Consider the following 17,859-nt stretch of genomic DNA (forward strand, 5'->3'; position numbering starts at 1 on the left):
CTGCCTGCCTCTCAGGGGACGTCAGGCACTAGAACAGCTTCTCCAGGTGCTTTTGTTCTTCTGTGTGCTCCCAGCTAGACAAAAGCAGCCCTGTTTTTTCACTGCTTTGTCAAAGCAGCTCTCTCAGGTAAGCAGGAACCACACCCTGCAGGAGCACACTAAGCTGTACAGTATTTCAGTGCGGGCAGATACCAGAAACACTTCTGCTCAGAGGTAAGGCCTGCTGTCTTGCCAAGGGAGCCTCAGCTCTGCTTGCAGATTTTGGTATACAGCCTTTTTTTTTGGGGGGGGGGGGGGGGGGGGGGGGGGGAAGCACCTTCCTATTGCTCTGCCACCTGTGCAGTGCAAGCTTTTAAGAACAGACTGCTTGTTCACAGTGTTTTTATGCTAAACTCAAGAACAGATTTATTATACTCAACTTTAATGTGTGGCGAAAAGGCTAGCTTGGGGCGGGTAGGGGAATTTCCTGAGCAAGCCCCAGTGTTTGGTCACAGGTCTCTGAGTACAGAGCAGGTGGGGGTCAAGCACTGACGTTAATTTGCACTATGCACAGCTTTCAGATTTTAACAGATTTCCCCAAACAACAGCTAGCGCCACTAATTAACTGTTCTAGTGGTACTATCAAACATTAAAGTGTCACTCATCCTTTTGAGGAATAAACAAGGGAAAGAAACCACCCCATCAAACTGAAACTATTCAAGACTGACTTACTTGATCTGAGTCAAGTGTAACACGCAGACCTAGCTTAGTCATTCCATCTTCTTTTAGCAATTTAAGATGAGGACAGAGAGCTAAACAGAAAGCCTTTGCCACATTTTCAGTCAGTCTGCTATGATCAGCTGGGTCGCTCAGACCGTTATGTTGTTCATCATTTTCCAGGAAAAACACCTAGGAGAAAAATGTCAATACAAGCAATAACTCTTGGATTTTATACAAAAGAAGCTTAGTTATTGTTTAAATTTTTGACAAATGAAGACTCAAAGAGGAGCATCTCAGGGAAGTTGGGCAAAAAAACCTAAAGATAAACCACCTAGCTTACAAAAACAATAACAGAAAAAACCCACACTCTTCAAAAGATATTTTAAAAGCAGTGTTCGCAACAACCTTTCAGTTCTGGTCAAAATCCTCACTATGGAAATTCATTATGTACTGCACACAGTTTTTAATAATTACCTGTTTAAAAAGCAGTTTTTATTTCATAAAATTTATATTTAGTAGAAGCCATCTCAGTCTCAAAAAGAAAATCCCTATTATCATACTACTGTTGTTAGTAAATTTATCTCTGTTGAGCCCAACTGACCTTGGAAAAAGTACAATAAAGTGGCAAGCTGTAACATGATTAACTTGGTTCCCACTGGGCAGGTTAAGTGAAACATTTCAGGAAATCCTGAAATGTTAGCACTTGTGTGCGGGCAGATTCACAGGTCTCATCAGCTATATAAGTAGTTCCTTAATGGAGCAGATGCTGCAACTGATTTATGCTGCAGTACCGTCATTTAAATTGTTCAGCATTTTAGCAAAAGAAAGGTAGTTCAAAATAACATTTTTTAGAATAAGTACTTAAGATTTGGCTTCATTAAAAAGGAGTCTTTTAATGGGTAGTTTTTAATGCAAATACAAATGAAACCAGCTGTGACTGTGGGTAACATAGCGAGTATTCTTCTGTTTCTTCCCAGGTTCAACAACAGCACAGGAAAAGAGGTGGCCCGTGCACAGTGTGCTGCACAGGATGGATGTGGTAGCATCTTGAGCTACACATCAGTGATAGGGCACTTAATTCTGCCTTATGCCTTAGTGAGCCTTTCCTTCCAAGTAGGAGTGCTAGTACAGGTTTGTTCTGAAGAATTTTCTACTTTYATTGGTGTGTAGGGAAAAGCAGGGCTGGACTGTTGTCAAATAAATAAAGACAGTGCTGCAGCTGCAGTCGCACAATGCTAAGTCCTAGTTTACAGGCCCATCAGGTTGACTTCCTTACCTCTGTCCACCGAATGACCTTTCCATTTGCCTTGTACTCTGAGCCATGAAATATCTTCACACTTGTTATAGACTCCATTGATTTGCCATCAATAGGGCTTACAACACTGCAAAAGCAGAGGTAAAGGGTAAGTAAGTTCCTGCTTAGCAGAAGACAGCATTTCATGGTGGTCACCTGGGCAGTTCTGTTGAACAGGCGACGTCACTGCGAAGGAAGCTCCGTCAGGGAGGAAGGGCAGCRCCTGCCGGGCCTGCTACGGGTTGATCCGTAAGTGCACGCTCTGCCGTTTGAATTACTGCACAGCAACTTACTGCATCAGCTAAGCGGGCCGTGGACAAGCGTTAGCCTCAGAAGGGAACTTTGGCGCTCTGCAAGTTGTGTTCCTCCCCCCCCCCCAGCAAAACCAGCAATTTTGACTATCCCAGCAAATTATGATGACGTTACTGGACTGGATCTTAAAGCAGCCTTGCTGGAATGGGCTCCCAGTGGGCTTAGCCTCCCTGCGAGCGGCAGTGAGGTGCTGTCCCTGGTCAGTAAGTACAGATCAAGCCCAGGAAGGACCTTCCTGCAGGTTTTCAACACAGTTTTGCATCAGAGCTAAGACCTCAGAAGATCCTAACACTGCAATAGGAGATGCGTATTTCATGCAGATGATTGGATTTTTATTCATTTATAATCTCAGTATAGTCCAGCAATATCTGAACTACTACTTACACAGCCCAAAACATGTTCTGCTACATTTGTACAGAACTTAAAGCTGACCCAAACAGAAYGTTCCTACAAAAATATCCTTTCTATATGCTGATACCTTAAAGATAGTACCTACCCCAACAGAGCTTTATTACAATAGATACTTAAAATGACATAAACACCATTCTTTTGGCTTAATTTTGAAGGCTCCAGATTTACTAGTGGTATTAAACTGATTTTATTTCCAGCATTACTTAATGCAAATTAAGAAGTTATAATATGCAGGATTCAGCATTCTGAGTTGAAGATACATTAGTGGTTTCCAATAACTTGATATTGGCAAAGGTAAGAAATCTTTTCAGAGCACTGGCAACTTTCTAAATTGATGTCTCAAAGCTCTTATCTTAGTTCCATTTTCATTATATTTAATTGCAACTTATCATTTGAAAGAGGTGCAGACATGTAATTCCTGTTTATTTCCCATCTCAGGCACCTAATAAGATCAATTAAAATTTTTAACAAAAGCATTCAAAACAGTCACCATTTATTGCTGGGAGACTGTTTCTCTACTTACCCCTTACTGAAGTTTTTATCGTCGTCTACCCACTGAATATGAACATGTTCCTGAGGATCTTCAGCATCTACTTTGCCACAAGTGATGGTGAAGTCTTTCATCTCTCTCAAGGCCTGCCTCAAAGAGTCCATGTTCTCAGCCGTTATCTGGACCATTACCCCATCTAGGGAACCAAGTAATCCTCATAAGCCAAAATACGCCACAGTCCATAAAATAAAACAAACAAACATCCTTCCGACATAAAATTTCAGAATCTATTTTAAGAATTATATGCAGCTATGGAAGAGCTTTTCTTAATTCTCAAATTCCTAAAACATATGGCACTGTCATGGACCCAGAGCATCTGGACTAGTTCTTTTTTCTCAGTTAAGTTCCCCATCTTTGAAGGAAACAGGGTTTTTGGCTAAAAACTAAGATAATGCTGAAACAGCAGCACAATTTGAATGCTTAAGGCATAACAGAGCCTTAACAACACTATAGTTAAGCAGCAGTGAAAGAGAACCAGTGTGTTTTAAGGAAGCAATTCAGTTCTTACCTTCTACAATACTGGACTTGGCAAGGTAACCTGAAGAGGATTTTAAAGCTCCACTGAACACAAAGAAGCTGGCACCAGTCACTGCAACAACAACAACAGGAGGAATGATTTAGTGGGGCTTTTGTCAGGACAATGTTTTATACAAGACCTGGGTATCACAGCTCTATCATCCAGAGAGGCGATTAATCCAAATCAGGAAGAATGCTACTCCGAGGTAACGGTGACTTTAATGCATGTCAGAGGCTTGGCTAAGCAAGTGCAAATCACCTAATGATTTTCTAAACTGGACAACAGTTTATCATATTTAATCTCTCCTCCCTCCCAAAGCTCTAAGATTCAGGACTGTATTTTAGAGTAAGCAAATACATAACTTGCTTCTAAAATGTTCCCACACAGCTGGCAAAGATTGTACGTGGGCTGTTTACAGATCACACTAACACCAACCCACTGGCCACAGCTCAAAAATCAGTCAGCTTAAAATAAAATTCTCTTAAATGACCACTAAGCATCACAAGGTAACTGCTGAAAATCCCTCTTCACATCCYGTACGTAAAATGAGCAAAACTTGGATATGAGCATCAGCCCTGAGCCACCTCCCAGTCCAGTATAAACTCACTTGAGTGACTGGGGATATTGGGATATTGCCAGCTCAGGAGTTGGCCTCTGTCTTGCTTGTTCGCATTTGGAGATGTTATAAATGCCTTTGCCGTAAATTTTTCCCCCAGACCCCYGACATAAATTCTCAGAACACACCTGCTGCTGCATTTCAACTTAATGTAACAAAAACAAAAAACAGGAAATTAGATTGTCTAATTGAGGTGAACACTGAGGAGGTTCTGGAGCTCTTGAGGGTGAGTTATTAAAATGCACCAGTTGCTGCTTGTTCCTATTTACCCTTCTCCCATTTTAAACCCAGTCTTCTTCCTTTCCCATAATATAGAGGTCAAGCACAGGCAACTACAGCCTAGCCTGTACCCYCCAGTAATGCCAGTGACTACTCTCCTTATTAACACAGAAATGTTGCCTACAGAAATTAGAGTGCTGTGACCTCTGGAGCAGCCCCTGTCCTAAGCTGTATTGTGCAGGCAGCATCACCAAATTTACAAAGGCGGCAAACTGTAAYGTGCTTTATTTTATGCCTGCTTGATCTCCTGCGAAGCTGCCAGAGCACCGCTCAGACAGACTCGGAACAGCGTTGTCGACCTAGAGGCGCGTCACGTGGGCCGTACGCAGGATGCAAACGGCATACTGCGCCCCGACACCTGCGGGGAATACGGCGCCGAGAGGGGCAAAGCGGTGCTGCTTTTCCTCCTGTTACGCGTCTAGCTTACAAAGGTGCCAGTCCAGCAGCGTGGGTGCTCTCAATTATTTTCTGAGCTAGCAGAAACTCAGTGAAATGCAGACAAACCCAGTTCTGACAGACTCACGGAGCYACGTGCCGTAGCAGGAACACGAACAGCAAAAGTCACGTCGCGCAGGGCCGAGGCCTCCCTGCGCGCCCCTGTTCTCACCCTTCCTCGGCTGGTTATGGATACTGATGGCCTGCGTCTGGTAATTCCCATCGTCGTTCTGGACGCACACCAGATGCGAGTCTGCTTTCTCATTGAAGCACGCTCCCCCTGCCAGAACATGCTCGTTGGATTTGTTCATGGCTTTCATCATCTGCAGACAGAAAGGTTTAACCACTTCCACCGTGTTCRCCAGGCACTACCGCAAACAGGTCGCTCTTGGAACAGCGCAGTCGGCCACAGTAAGGTCCTCAGTCCACTTCGAAAGAGATTTCAGCACTCAGAACAATAAATTTCTTTTGAAAAGGGGCTTCAGGCCTTACATGATCTAGCTGTTTTAAAGGGCTACCRTTTAAGTAATAGGAATAAAAGGTATGAGAGACAGCTGAAGTTGAAAAAGTTACTTTCTCCAGCCAGCTTAAAAAGTACATTAAAAAAAACATTGGGATGTAATGTCTGGCTTGTTTACCGTACTGCAATTGCTTATAATATGGATGATACAGATCACAAATGAAAAATACTGCCTCCACAGAAAGACCAGGACTAAGACTCGTGGCATTAATCCTAGCTCTGCCACAAGTCTGTACTTTGACAAACATCAAAGCTTTAGTTTCTTTGTGCCTCATCCTCATGAGCTTCTGAAATTGGGATCAATGCTCCTTATTTCAAAGGCTTTATAAAGAGCCTTAATCACAGACATCTAGATACCATTTTAATTCTCTAGAAAGGAAGCCTCCAAAAAACATCCATGAACTCAGCGATATACCTTCACTTCAGCTTTGCTAATTAGCATCTACTTAAAGGCTTTGACAAAATATTCTTGTAAATTATACAGCTTCCTTACTTTTTTCCTCCCTTCCATTTTATGGAGACTCAGACTATGAGATCTTTGCTCCAAAAAGAAAACTGAAGCAGTCATCTATCTTCGGAATTCATTTCAAAACTATAAACCGTTTCTTTCCTTAAAAAGGAAAAGCTAATTAAATTACACACACACTCCCCCTGTGAAAACCCTAAAGGGAAGGAAAATGATGAATTATTATTTATTTATTGTAATTTTTAAATAGCTGTGGATGTGCAGTTAAAGAGTGTGAACACTGTTAAGAGATGTCAAATAATTCAGCAATTTCTTTCTCTGTAGGTTTTCACTTGGGGAAGGGGAGATGTAATTTAATTAGTTTTTTAAATAGYAAATAATAATTATTTTAATAACTCAATAGCTATTTAATAATATATTAAACCTATGCACATTTATCAATAGTGAGCGTTGTGTGTAGTGTGTAGCTGAGGAGCGTGCACACTACACACAATGCATTTATCTCTCTCTAACATAAAACCTTAATTATAGTGTCAGAAACATTAGCTGACGCTCACTATTGATAAATGTGCATAGGTGTAATATTCGGGGAGGAAACTTAAGATTTTGCATCAGACAGCAGTGTATTTCATTATCTAGTTTATCATGCCATGTTCCRAAAGCAAGGCTTCAGCTAGACAGCAGCCATCCCTCCGGAGGGCAGCAGCTGCCATTACCTTAGCCAGAGACAACGGGACCCGCCACGGGGCTTTGCCCCACGGCAACTTACGGAAAAGCGACACTCGCCTTTGCTGGGGGACTAAACAGTGTCAGACAGGTAACAGTAACACTGTAAGTTGTAGGGGAAAAAAATCATTTTGAGGAGAAAGCTATGTATTTAATAAGAAAAAACGCAGACTGAATGTTTAATTTCTCAATCACAATCTGGCTTCACCACATATCATCTATGCATAAGATTTCRAATGAGTCTTTAACTTTCTGATAGTTCAAATGACACTCTCTTTGCTAATTAAATACACCTTTACAGGGGGGAAAAAGGTAAAGGTCTTGTGGTTTAATTCCCATTAAATCAAACTAAGCTCTGATGAAAAAATCTCTAAAATTCGAGCTTTCCAATTGGATTGCATACAGTAGTGTTAAATAAATAACACCTTTCCTCCATTTAAAAAGCTGAACCCTTGCTTCACACTGGAAAGCGAATACAAGCATGATACAGAGATTTTGCTGTCCTGTGCAACACAGGAACTTCCTCAAAGTTCAGCTTTATGCAGCATCTAGTAAGGAACCGAGAWAACACATCTGTAAATGTCAGGCAGAGTTAATGCTCATTAAACTGCATCTTGCATGCCAATATCTATTTAATTCATGCACTTTCCTAATACATTAATTCCAGATCAGGTGCAAGCTTTAGTGACCTTTTCTATTTTCTCGCATCATCAAGAATTAATACACCTTACAACACACCCTTCTTGCTTCACCAGTTTCATGTTTTCAAACTTTACCTAAAAACACCTTTTTAATGCATCTCTTCACTTTCACTATTATTATATTCTTGCAAGGCAAATTCTCTCATGAGATATGCTATATTCTCATCTGATACTAGAAGAATGTTTAAATATACCATTTTGCCCAGGAGGTTTCCTTTCATCACTAACTGCTGATTTGTTTCAAAATACCAAGGTGCCCATTTGCCCCGTGCTCTTCAGGCAGACAGCCCACAAAATGACCCCCCTCTCCTTTGTTTTCCTTCTTTGTTGCTCAAATCTCTGTCACTCAGCTTTGCAAACAACACTGAATCCTTGCTAGTAGAAAAAAGTGGTAGTTTCTCACACCAGAAATCAAATATAAATTAATAAAATGTAAGTACATAGACATTTCACATAAACTAATCAGCAATCCAACTATTAATAAATGCTGTATGTACATATACGACATAGATGAGCAAAGTTCATGTACTTTTTCTCCTAGTTTACTCCAAGGGTGAAGTCTATCAACTGATTTGCTCAAGTCAGAACAGTTTTTGAAATCCTCTAATATTTTCAATTATTTATACTTACACTTTACATGGAAGTAATTAAAAGCTCTAAAGAAAAAGAGAAATTATCCTTCCTTTTTAATTAATACAAAATTAAATCATGTATCTATTTTTCCTGTGGACACATCCTCATTCTCTCTCAAAACACATGCATCATGCATTTATAGTTTGATTTTGAGGCAGTTTTCATCAGCAGTAGTAAATAAAATTCATTTAGATCCCAGGTCCTCCAACCACAAAGAGATAGTAAATACATGTTTTATTTTAAGCATTACCTCATTGTATCTGTTGCTGGGAATTTTGATGCTGGTTTTTCGGACTTCCATATCAACCACTAAACCTTGGACCACAGGCAGCGTGTACTGGTAATTTCTGAAGTCCTGGTAATTAAAACAGGCTTTTATTTTTTAGAAAGTTAGGCACAGCAACTATCATTAACATAGCAGGTTTCACAACTAGCCTAGTGACCACTAGTGAGCCCATTAAAATAACTGCAGTTAGTTACTGAAAGGCAGGCTGGGAGGGAACCTCAGCTTGTAACACACGTAACTGAAGTACGTAGGTATGTGCGTACACACACGTACCTCTTAGTCATTTCACTGACTTTTTTTATACCAAAAAATCTGTATTCTTCAGTCTTGAATGTCATGACTGTATATTAGAAAATCTGTTGTCTGTGCTGTTACATCACTGCACAGTCACTAGTTTCTCTAGCAGTAAGGTTAGATCATGCATCAAAGAGAATTTTCTATATTGAAAATATCAGCAAAGTAGGAAGAGCTACTAAGTTTGTTTCAGTTGAAACCATATAATCAGAGAGCTGTGACTAAACACCGCGATGGCCTAGCAATTTTGAGGAAGGAACCTGAGCAATTACTGCATTTATTTCCAGATCTAAAGTCTCAAGTGGCCAGGTCTCGGATGTTGATTTTTTTACAATTTCCCCCAGTCTCAGAAGTTGATATCCAGTATCAGCAACAGCAGATCATCCACCCAAATGCCTGCTGTTTCCTCTTGTCATCTTTTGCGCGTGCCACCTACTATGTGCAAGAGGACAGTTCTCCCCCAGCTGATCCATGCACACCAGTGGAAGACGCAAACTCGGCACTTACTGCAAGCAGGTTCATAATTGTGTGTCCAGTCTCTCCAAACAGCGGCTTACGAAACCTGACACTAAAAAGCGGGCAAGGGTAAACTAGGGAAAACAAGACAAAAAAAGTCAGATTTAAGTTTGCCTATTGAGAGATGCTGCAAAAACAGTCTTCTTGGGTGACTACAGTAAGCAGCAGCAAAAGGAAAGGTTTGCACTGAAGACCAGAGTTTAAAGAGCAGAAGAGGAGTGTGGTATTACCATAACGTGCCTTCCATGCCTGCTGTGCCTCCCTGCCCATCGTGCTGGCAGCCGTAAGGATTATGTGGGACGCYTACGAGTACCAGGCTGTAGGTCTGAACGCAGCGATTTGGATGATGATTGCAAAGACGACCTGCCTAAATGCCCTTCTCAAGATACTTCATGGAAACGGCTTCTCCGTTCTTACGACCATCCTGCAGCCCTCTGCTATAGCATCACAAGCTTTTAGGTTCTTCAGTTGACATATGTGACATATGCAAGTGATAATATCAAAATTATTTCATTTTCTGTTTCCACAGTTCTTGAAAATGTGACATTCTCTATAGGAGTACGTCAAAAGGAATTAAGAAGGAATTTACAGTATGTCAACAGTGCAAAATTTCCACACTCCTTAGCTGACTTGGCCAGACTTACAGAATATCTATGAGGTGATTCAGCGTGTTCAGTATGGATCTGGCTACATTACGTCGCAGTAGAAGCCCTAACTGAGGCTGAAACATGACTCACGCAGCAACGTGTAATGCCAAGGTTTCCTAAGCGTGTGTCTGAAGGAAGGTTCCTAAGCACCCACCTAGCCTGGTTTCCAAAACGCTGCACATCTTCGCAGTCCCCATTGTAGTCAGAAGGAGCCATAAAATGCTCAGCAGGTCAGAGAAACATCATCAGGATTTCCTGATGGAAGCGCGCTGAGCTCTGCACGCTGACACACGTGGAAAGCGTCGCAGCTCCTGTGCCCGCTCCGTCCAGCTGAGCGGCTCATGCACCGTTTCCCAGGGCACCAAGAAGTGCCAAGATTTCACGGCAGCTCAGCTGCGCCCAGAGGCGCTCGGCTCCCGCACTCGAGCGTTGACGACTGATCTGCAGGTGCTCAGCAGCCATTTTCTGGACCTCCAGAAGCCCAGGGTGACTCCTGCAACTGATCTGCTGCTCATCCAGCAGTACTGGACAAACTGCCAAAACCTGCCAGCTGCACCCAGCAAGGGGGATGCGCGCGGCGCTGCCTGGCTCGCAAAGGCAGCCCTACCTGGAGGGGAGGCGATCTGCAGTCACAGCTGTCACACGACAACTGAATATGCCCAAATCCAGCCCACAGCCACAGAAGAGACTCAGCTTCCTAACAAACCCGGAGTAGGTACTTCCAGCTATGAGTATCAAAACATTTGTTTCTGTGCTAAAAACRGATGTCTCATCCTAAATATAAGCATCTTTGGGTTTTTTTTTGTTTTGTTTTTTTTAATGGTGACAGAAATACACTGCTTAAAAACCTCACAGATGCATGCAAAAACATCGACACCTTTAATGGTAATGTTTGCTTARCCAACTTTAATCTACAGCTTTCATCCTCAGAAAGCAAGTTTTGAAGATTTTTTTTCCTCTCTAGTAATACATATTTTTAATGAAAATCTTCCAGATGATGTCCCCTAAATGACATAAGTTAAATTTACAAATCACTCTAAGGTATATCCTAAAGCTTATTTTGTTAAATCTACGGAAAGACTGGTAAGCGCATGTGAAAAAAATTTTAACAACAGATCATTTTCACATTAACGCAGCTTTACCAGACCAGTCARTTAAGGCAGCAATCAAGCAATACAGCAAAATTCTGATCTGGCATGATGGACAGACTTATAATCTCTCTTCGAACCAAGAGAGATGCTCCATTTGTCCTAAATAGAGCAGCTAAGTCAGACTTGTTCTGCACTTTATTTCAGGTCACTAAGTGAGCAACTAAGGGAGCAGTTGCTCAGAACTAGGTTTGCCGCCATGAAAGTCGCCCTGATGGGCCAGTACAGACGTCGTAAAAAGGCGGCAGGTCATGTATGTGCGGTGCTGTCACTTGGATGCAACATGAGTATGAAGCACCAGCAATAACAGTTCTTAGTTGCCTGTTTATGTGAATATGGCTTAGAAAGGACAACAATTTAGGGTTGGGTGTTCTATAAACCTGAATCTCCTGCAAAAATTAATGCAGCTAAAGGAACTACAATACTTACGTCTGTATTCGGCTCCAAGTCTCAACATCAACCGGATGGGGAACACTTTAGCCCAGGGTGTCTCCCATTTCTGGATGAGGATGCCAAACAGGTAGGGTGGGGTGGGGAGCACCAGGTCCTGCAGGGACTGATACGTAGCCGCAACGTACAAGAAGCCCCCGTGTTCTTTGCTTCCGAGGAAGCTCTGGCTGAAAAAGGAGTGTCCCAGGTTGCCCACAACGTTACCTATGAACAAAAATGCTTATTATTTCACRGGATTGAGAGCTGTATCAAGAATTTAAAGAGTTTTTCAGAAGAGAGAAAAAAATCATAATGAACATAGTTTCAGGAAACAAAGTATGTTCCTCGTTGATGTCCATTAATCACACAAAAACCAAAGATTTTGGTTTAGGCTACCTCTTGTGCAAAACTGTATAGTCTATTATGGAATAATCAGGACAGTACCTACAAGCACAGACCCACCACCACCTCTCCTTTTTTCCTCTGTCTTTCTAGCTGTACATGCATATAGAGARATACACTGCAAAATACATGCAATGCCTACTCCTTTCTTCTCAAGGACAACAGCTCAAGGAGAGGTGCGTACAAATGCACCTGGTCAAACGATTAATGCCCACTGACTTTCCTTCCTTTTGCRCAAACCACTGGCATGCCTGCCAGACATATTAAAGATCTGGGTCATTTGAGAAATTCCACAAAAGAGTGTTTATGTAATTAGTATYCTTTATGTAAAATGCAATTGGGAAAGACACAGGGGAGAAATACCACTAATTCTTACTCAAATTTTTATTCTCTGATGCTCTTAATTTCCAAAAATATTTATGCTGAAAGGACTGAATGAATCTGAATGTTGATTAGATCGTTTCAGCCTCCAATGCAGCATTTAACATTGGAGCAAAGAACCATGGYGTGATTCCTTTTATGAAACGTTAACAACAGCATGCAAATAACGTACAAAACAGCTGATCGCTATTCTCCGTAGGAAGACGTGAGTATTAATAGTGCTGATTTGCCCTCAAAGAGAAACAAGTAATCTCAGAACAGTGTGGAGGATCACAGCACTCACGAGCAACCGCTCACGTTCGAGGCAACCACAGAGACTTCCAGGGCTTCTGCGGCAGTGCCAGGGCTTCCCCTCCTGCGGAGGCAGGGCTCACCCCGGGGCCGCGCTGCTGCCCCTTCGCCTTAATGCTCCCTTCTCTGCTGGCAGAGCACRGAGGACAGCGGAGAAGTGAACCCTCTTTGTCAGCACCGACTGCCTCTCAATTTCTCTCACAGTCCTCATCCACCATCCAAAGCGAGACTGCTGAGTAGGAGTTTCTGCTCTCTCTCCACCAACTCATAACGCAATGTTTGTAAAAAACAAAAAAAAAAACACACTAATTCAAGGCAGAGAAAAAGAAATGCTGTGCCCCTTGTTCCTCAACACGCACATTAACTGGACATAGTGACTGAGAGGTTTCTCTTTTACACACACACGTATTAGGTCTTCAGTAAGTAAAAAACACAAGTTGCAGAAATACATCTATAATGACATCCTCAGTAATCCAAATATGATCTTCAAATTAAACCTTCTCAATTTTATACTGCAAACAGCCTAAAAAAATCACACTCAAACATTTACAAACACAGGAAAACCTAACAAGTACAACRTTGCCAAGGAAAGGTTAACCACAACAGAGGTTTGGTTGGTGTGATGGGGAGGGTGTTAAGCCTGACCTTAAACTGATCCCCTCTGAAAGTCTCAAGTCACAGCAACTCTCCCCAAAGCCAGTACTGGTATAGGAACACCACTACTGGCAGGTCTGCAGAGAAAAGGCTCCTCTAACACCTCCAAATACCAAATAAGAGCAGGATTTTCCAAACTATTCAAATYTGTGGGCACCTCGGTTGGATTCGTTTTACTGTGCCCACGAAGTGCTGCACAAACCAAACTCTCGAGTTCTCTGATAGAGGACACGGGGGTTCGGTGGCCCAGGCAGCCCGCGGCAGGGTGAGGCTCGCTCGTGGTTTGTGGCCACCCTGCAAAGCTCATTTGTAGTTTTACACGTACAGGCAAGCCAGAGCTGGCACCACCAGCCCAGAGCTAATGCCAGAATCCTCAGCGCTTACGATTTCTGTAAACGCTCCGTGGATGAAAAGTAGCCGTTCCTCAAACTGAAGGACTAACGTGATCAGCGGAGCCACATCAAAGGCTGCCAGCTGCTGAGAAGCGTTGCTGCTGCCCAGCTGCAAACGCGTTTCTCTGTCAGCCTGTGCCGTAACACGCTGCTTGCTCAGWGAATACCTTGCTCCACAGCACCAACCCAGGCGTCCCTCCGGCAACTGCAAACCAATGCAGTAATTGGTGCTCAGGAAAGATCTTCTCTGATCTAAAATAGCTGCTGGCATCCTTCCATCTCAACTCTGCTCGCTTCCAGTTCCCACCCACCCCCAATAATCTCCTCTTCTTCATTTGAACTTCCTTTTTCCCTTCCCATCTGCTATTATCAAAACAGAAATTACAGACTGGATGGTAAAATTACCTGGTAAGGTTCTTTGCTCCAACACCATGACCACAACAGTCCTTTCTAACCTTAAGCTGTATAAACTGTTTAATCTGAATTTAATTCTGTACCCTTAAGCATTTTTTTTGTGTGAAAGAGGCTGGGCAAAACTAAGCTGTACAAAACTGTATGGTTTGGTGACATGAAGTACTGCCCACTGCCGTGACAAAGCAGTCAAACGTTTCCACCAGTGACGGATGCCAAGCGCTGCAGCAGAAGGGGACGACTACTTATTTTTCAGGAGATGGAGCTTCAAGGCTCAYACGCTTCAGCTGCCTCAACAAGAAATTTTTCAGCCAACAGAATCATGAAAAATCCCTCAAGAGAGGAATCTGCAACTCAGCTGTTCAGCTCTTTGCTACCAGGAGCCACGGCTTTCTAAGTTACTCCTTTTGACACAAGCAGCTGATGCAGCGCACGCTCCAATAGGCTTCCACTACAATGAGGACACACTGTTGGGATTAGAAAATTGTGCTGCAACTTTGTTTATAAGAACATGCAACCTCCTGCTTTGTGGAGCGCACCGCACGAACCAAACAAGCATGTTCCTACCCTCCTCTCTAGTGCCCTTTACAACCAGCAAGGCCAAGTGAAAAAGCCTGTTTGGGCTTCTCCACAAAAATCTGACCAGGCTTGTCAGCCTTCCTGTCTATCTGGTCCAAGTCGAGACCCCACGAGTAATACACCGAACATTCGTATTTCYGAGCAAACTTCCATTCACTTTTTGTTTGTGTTGACCCAAGTTCTTTAATCTGCTATACAGTTACTTTAAATAAACACTGCCAACTCAGCAAGGTGAAACCCAACCTCCTGCAGCGCTGCAGGTTTTTAAGCACAGAACAGTATTTCAGAAGCCTGTAGAAAAAGTGCAGCTGTCAGAGGAACCCGCAGAAAAACTACCCTTCTCAAAGGCATGTGATTTAGCTTACAAAATATTGCAACTTCCTTTCTAAAGGAGATAAACTTGGAATAATCCTGCAGTGAACGGAAAGGTGCCTTTCCTTATATTGAATTCTAGCACCTAACATTAGACAATAGATATAATTATTTAGAAAGCACCATAAGTGTGTATGATGCATCTAAAGCAGCTTTGCAGGAAGTCAGTATCTATTCTGTTCTCAATTATACTGGATTACCCTTGACCTTAAACCCAAAGGAGCTCTATAAAGTCTTTTAGAAAAAATCACGCTTGTATCCACTGACGTGACTCTCTCTCCAGTTGTGATCCATACTATTTTKAATTCTTCACTTAGGCATCTTCCTCTGTTGAAGAACAGACTTTGCCCATCAGCTTGGCAACCCCTTCTGGACTCGCACAAAACAGTTCGTATCAGGAAAGGTACAGTAGAAAGATTTTTGCCTCTCTTTATTGCTTTCAGTACATAACGAAGCCAGAAACAGTGAGGTTACATGCCTGATACATGCCTCATAAAACCTGATTAACGCCAGGTCAGCAGGCTGGTGTCAGCATCCAGTCTCGGGGGGAGCGCGTGCGCGCTCGGGAGCGCGGGAGCTGCATCTGCGAGGCCTCACCCCACGGTCACCGCTAACCACCAAGGACTGCCGAGCACCCAGCACCGTGCCACCGTCCAGCAACCCCGCGCGCCCCAGCTCCCCAGCAGCAGATCCAAAGCACTATCTACCCGGGGACGATCTTGCCAGCTGGATTTTCTTCAAGGGCAAAAAAGCACACGCTCTTTGGAAAAGCAACACAAACCCGGTCACTGCCACTCCAAGAGCCACAAAGAGACACGGAAGAGAGAAGGCCACGGACGTAACGTACCGGCGCAGCACGTTTTTCAGCCTTTTATTGAAGCACGTCAGCAAGCAATTTGGAAAGAACGTACTCGCGTTGACAAGGGACGCAATGCTTCACTTACCACCAACGCGRGCAGCAGTTACCAGCATCCAGAACTTCCTCAAGCTACACTGGAGCAGTCTCCYGACCAATCACCCTCCCACCTTGTATCCTACCCGGTTTTGTGTCCATCTTTTCACAAGACACTTGCAAGGGTGCCTTATTTACTCAGCCTGTTCTCAGTTGAGAACATCTACGTGGACTTCTTTATAGAGCCAYTCCATATTAACTACAAGCTTATTYAATTAAAACCAGGCTATGTAAAAAATACACTACAACTGGGATCAATCTATCYTCATCCAGAACAACCCAAAAACAYGGAGATAACAAACCCATTTCAAGAGTTGCCAGATTTGCGTTTTTATTACAAAAGTAACAATAGCATTTATTATCGTCTATCAAAGAAAAGTTGATGCACTAAGGCATATCTAGCAGTTCTACATTAACGCATCCAACTGCTTCAAAGTGCCCATTCAGATGGGCAGAAGTTCCCATTTTCCCATTCACTGGATCTCTTGCCAGGCTTATAGCCAGCAGACACAGATAATCAAGGGATTACTACTACAACAGAAACCACGAGCTTTCAATTTCCAAACTAGCACAGCAACATAGCAGGGATCCTGATGACAAAGGGGCCAGAGGGAAAACAAAGCGAGAGAAACAGAACAACAATTAATACTTGCCTTAATTAGCAACTTAGCAATTTATGATACCTCGCATTCATAAAATCTGTAGTGAAAATCCCCTTTTTCCTTCAAAAGCTCCTCATTGTTCTACAATTASAAATTCCTAACGCCAGATCGCAGCTTGAGTTTGAAGACTGAAATCTCATCCATGCTGAAATGGGAGACGAATACGAAGGGCAACTCGGGCTCCGCTGCCCCTGCTTGCACGCGCCAGGAGCGCGTCCTGCCAAGGGCTGAGAGCAGTGCTTAGCGCAGAGGACAGGGCTGCCCTCGAGTAACAAGCTCACCTCGGGGCCGCGCAGAAACACCTGGGAAGAGGCACAAGTACGTACAGGTTTTTGCCTCTAGGCTCAAATGGAGAATTCAAAATTGAGCAGGAAGAGCTAGYAAATAAATGGCTCATGGGGGAAAAAAAGCACTACAGATTTGGGCTTTAATTAAATAAGGGGGGAGGCTATATTTTTCAATTAAAAACAAACACAACAACAGAATCAAACTCTTTCCAAAACCAGATCAGCATCACTCTATGTAATTCTTGCTTCCAGTCCAATAAAGAATACTATATATGTCTTTTTATTTTATGACTGTTTTTAAGGAAACATTTACTTTAGGAGATAGATAAAAAAAAAAACACCCACAAAATTTATTTTAGTTTCCTGACTGCAAAATAAATTCAAATCAACGCATTACATATTGAAAAATGACACTGAGGCAGGGTTTCAAATAGCCCCTAATTTCTTCAGGAACTTCTCATTTTCTCCAAATCTCTACCAGCTAATCTCCAAAAGAAGTGCAGTACCTCCAAAATTTGTTAATTTGGAAGCATGGCTGTATCTATAACAGCACACAAACTGCTAACCACTTCCAAGGGATTACAGCCTCCAAACTGAAACCCCTACAGCACCATATCCTGTCTCTCTGGCTGAATAATCTTGCAAACAGCCAGAGCTGCAAATACGCTAAGATATACTTCTCTCTCTCATATATGCCACTTGGAAAGACAAGAGGACGGATATTGACAGGCGGCATTACAGAACGTTATGGGAATTTCTGTAGGTGCTATGTTCTACAATAGCTTCAGTGCTGTTTGATGTTATATCATACAGCAACACAAGGTGTGTATTTGTTTCTGCTACACGTCTGAAATACGATATAGAGCAAATACTATCAGAAGGACATTAAAGAGTGGAATTCTTAAACAATGAAGTKTTGTTTCTGATTTAAAAATGTACAATAGCAAGCAGCTCTCTGCAGCATTGCAATTGTAGGATATCAGATTACTACCACTAG

General features: G+C 42.6%; 1 protein-coding gene across 1 annotated transcript in view; it reads right to left on the reverse strand.

Annotated features, from left to right (window-relative positions):
* Positions 1-17,859, reverse strand: part of ZFYVE9 (zinc finger FYVE-type containing 9) — a 58,616-nt gene that overhangs the window by 391 nt on the left and 40,366 nt on the right. Inside the window, exons 11-18 of the mRNA XM_085308033.1 lie at positions 11,480-11,704; positions 9,247-9,329; positions 8,410-8,514; positions 5,286-5,436; positions 3,775-3,855; positions 3,240-3,402; positions 1,976-2,081; positions 712-888 (exon numbers count right to left, since the gene is read on the reverse strand). Coding sequence (XP_085164159.1) covers positions 712-888; positions 1,976-2,081; positions 3,240-3,402; positions 3,775-3,855; positions 5,286-5,436; positions 8,410-8,514; positions 9,247-9,329; positions 11,480-11,704 — 1,091 coding nt within the window. The remainder of the gene's footprint in view (positions 1-711; positions 889-1,975; positions 2,082-3,239; positions 3,403-3,774; positions 3,856-5,285; positions 5,437-8,409; positions 8,515-9,246; positions 9,330-11,479; positions 11,705-17,859) is intronic.

This window comes from Rhea americana, unplaced genomic scaffold (assembly GCF_003343005.1).
Source record: "Rhea americana isolate MKP2758 unplaced genomic scaffold, rheAme1 scaffold_27, whole genome shotgun sequence".
NCBI lineage: Eukaryota > Metazoa > Chordata > Aves > Rheiformes > Rheidae > Rhea > Rhea americana.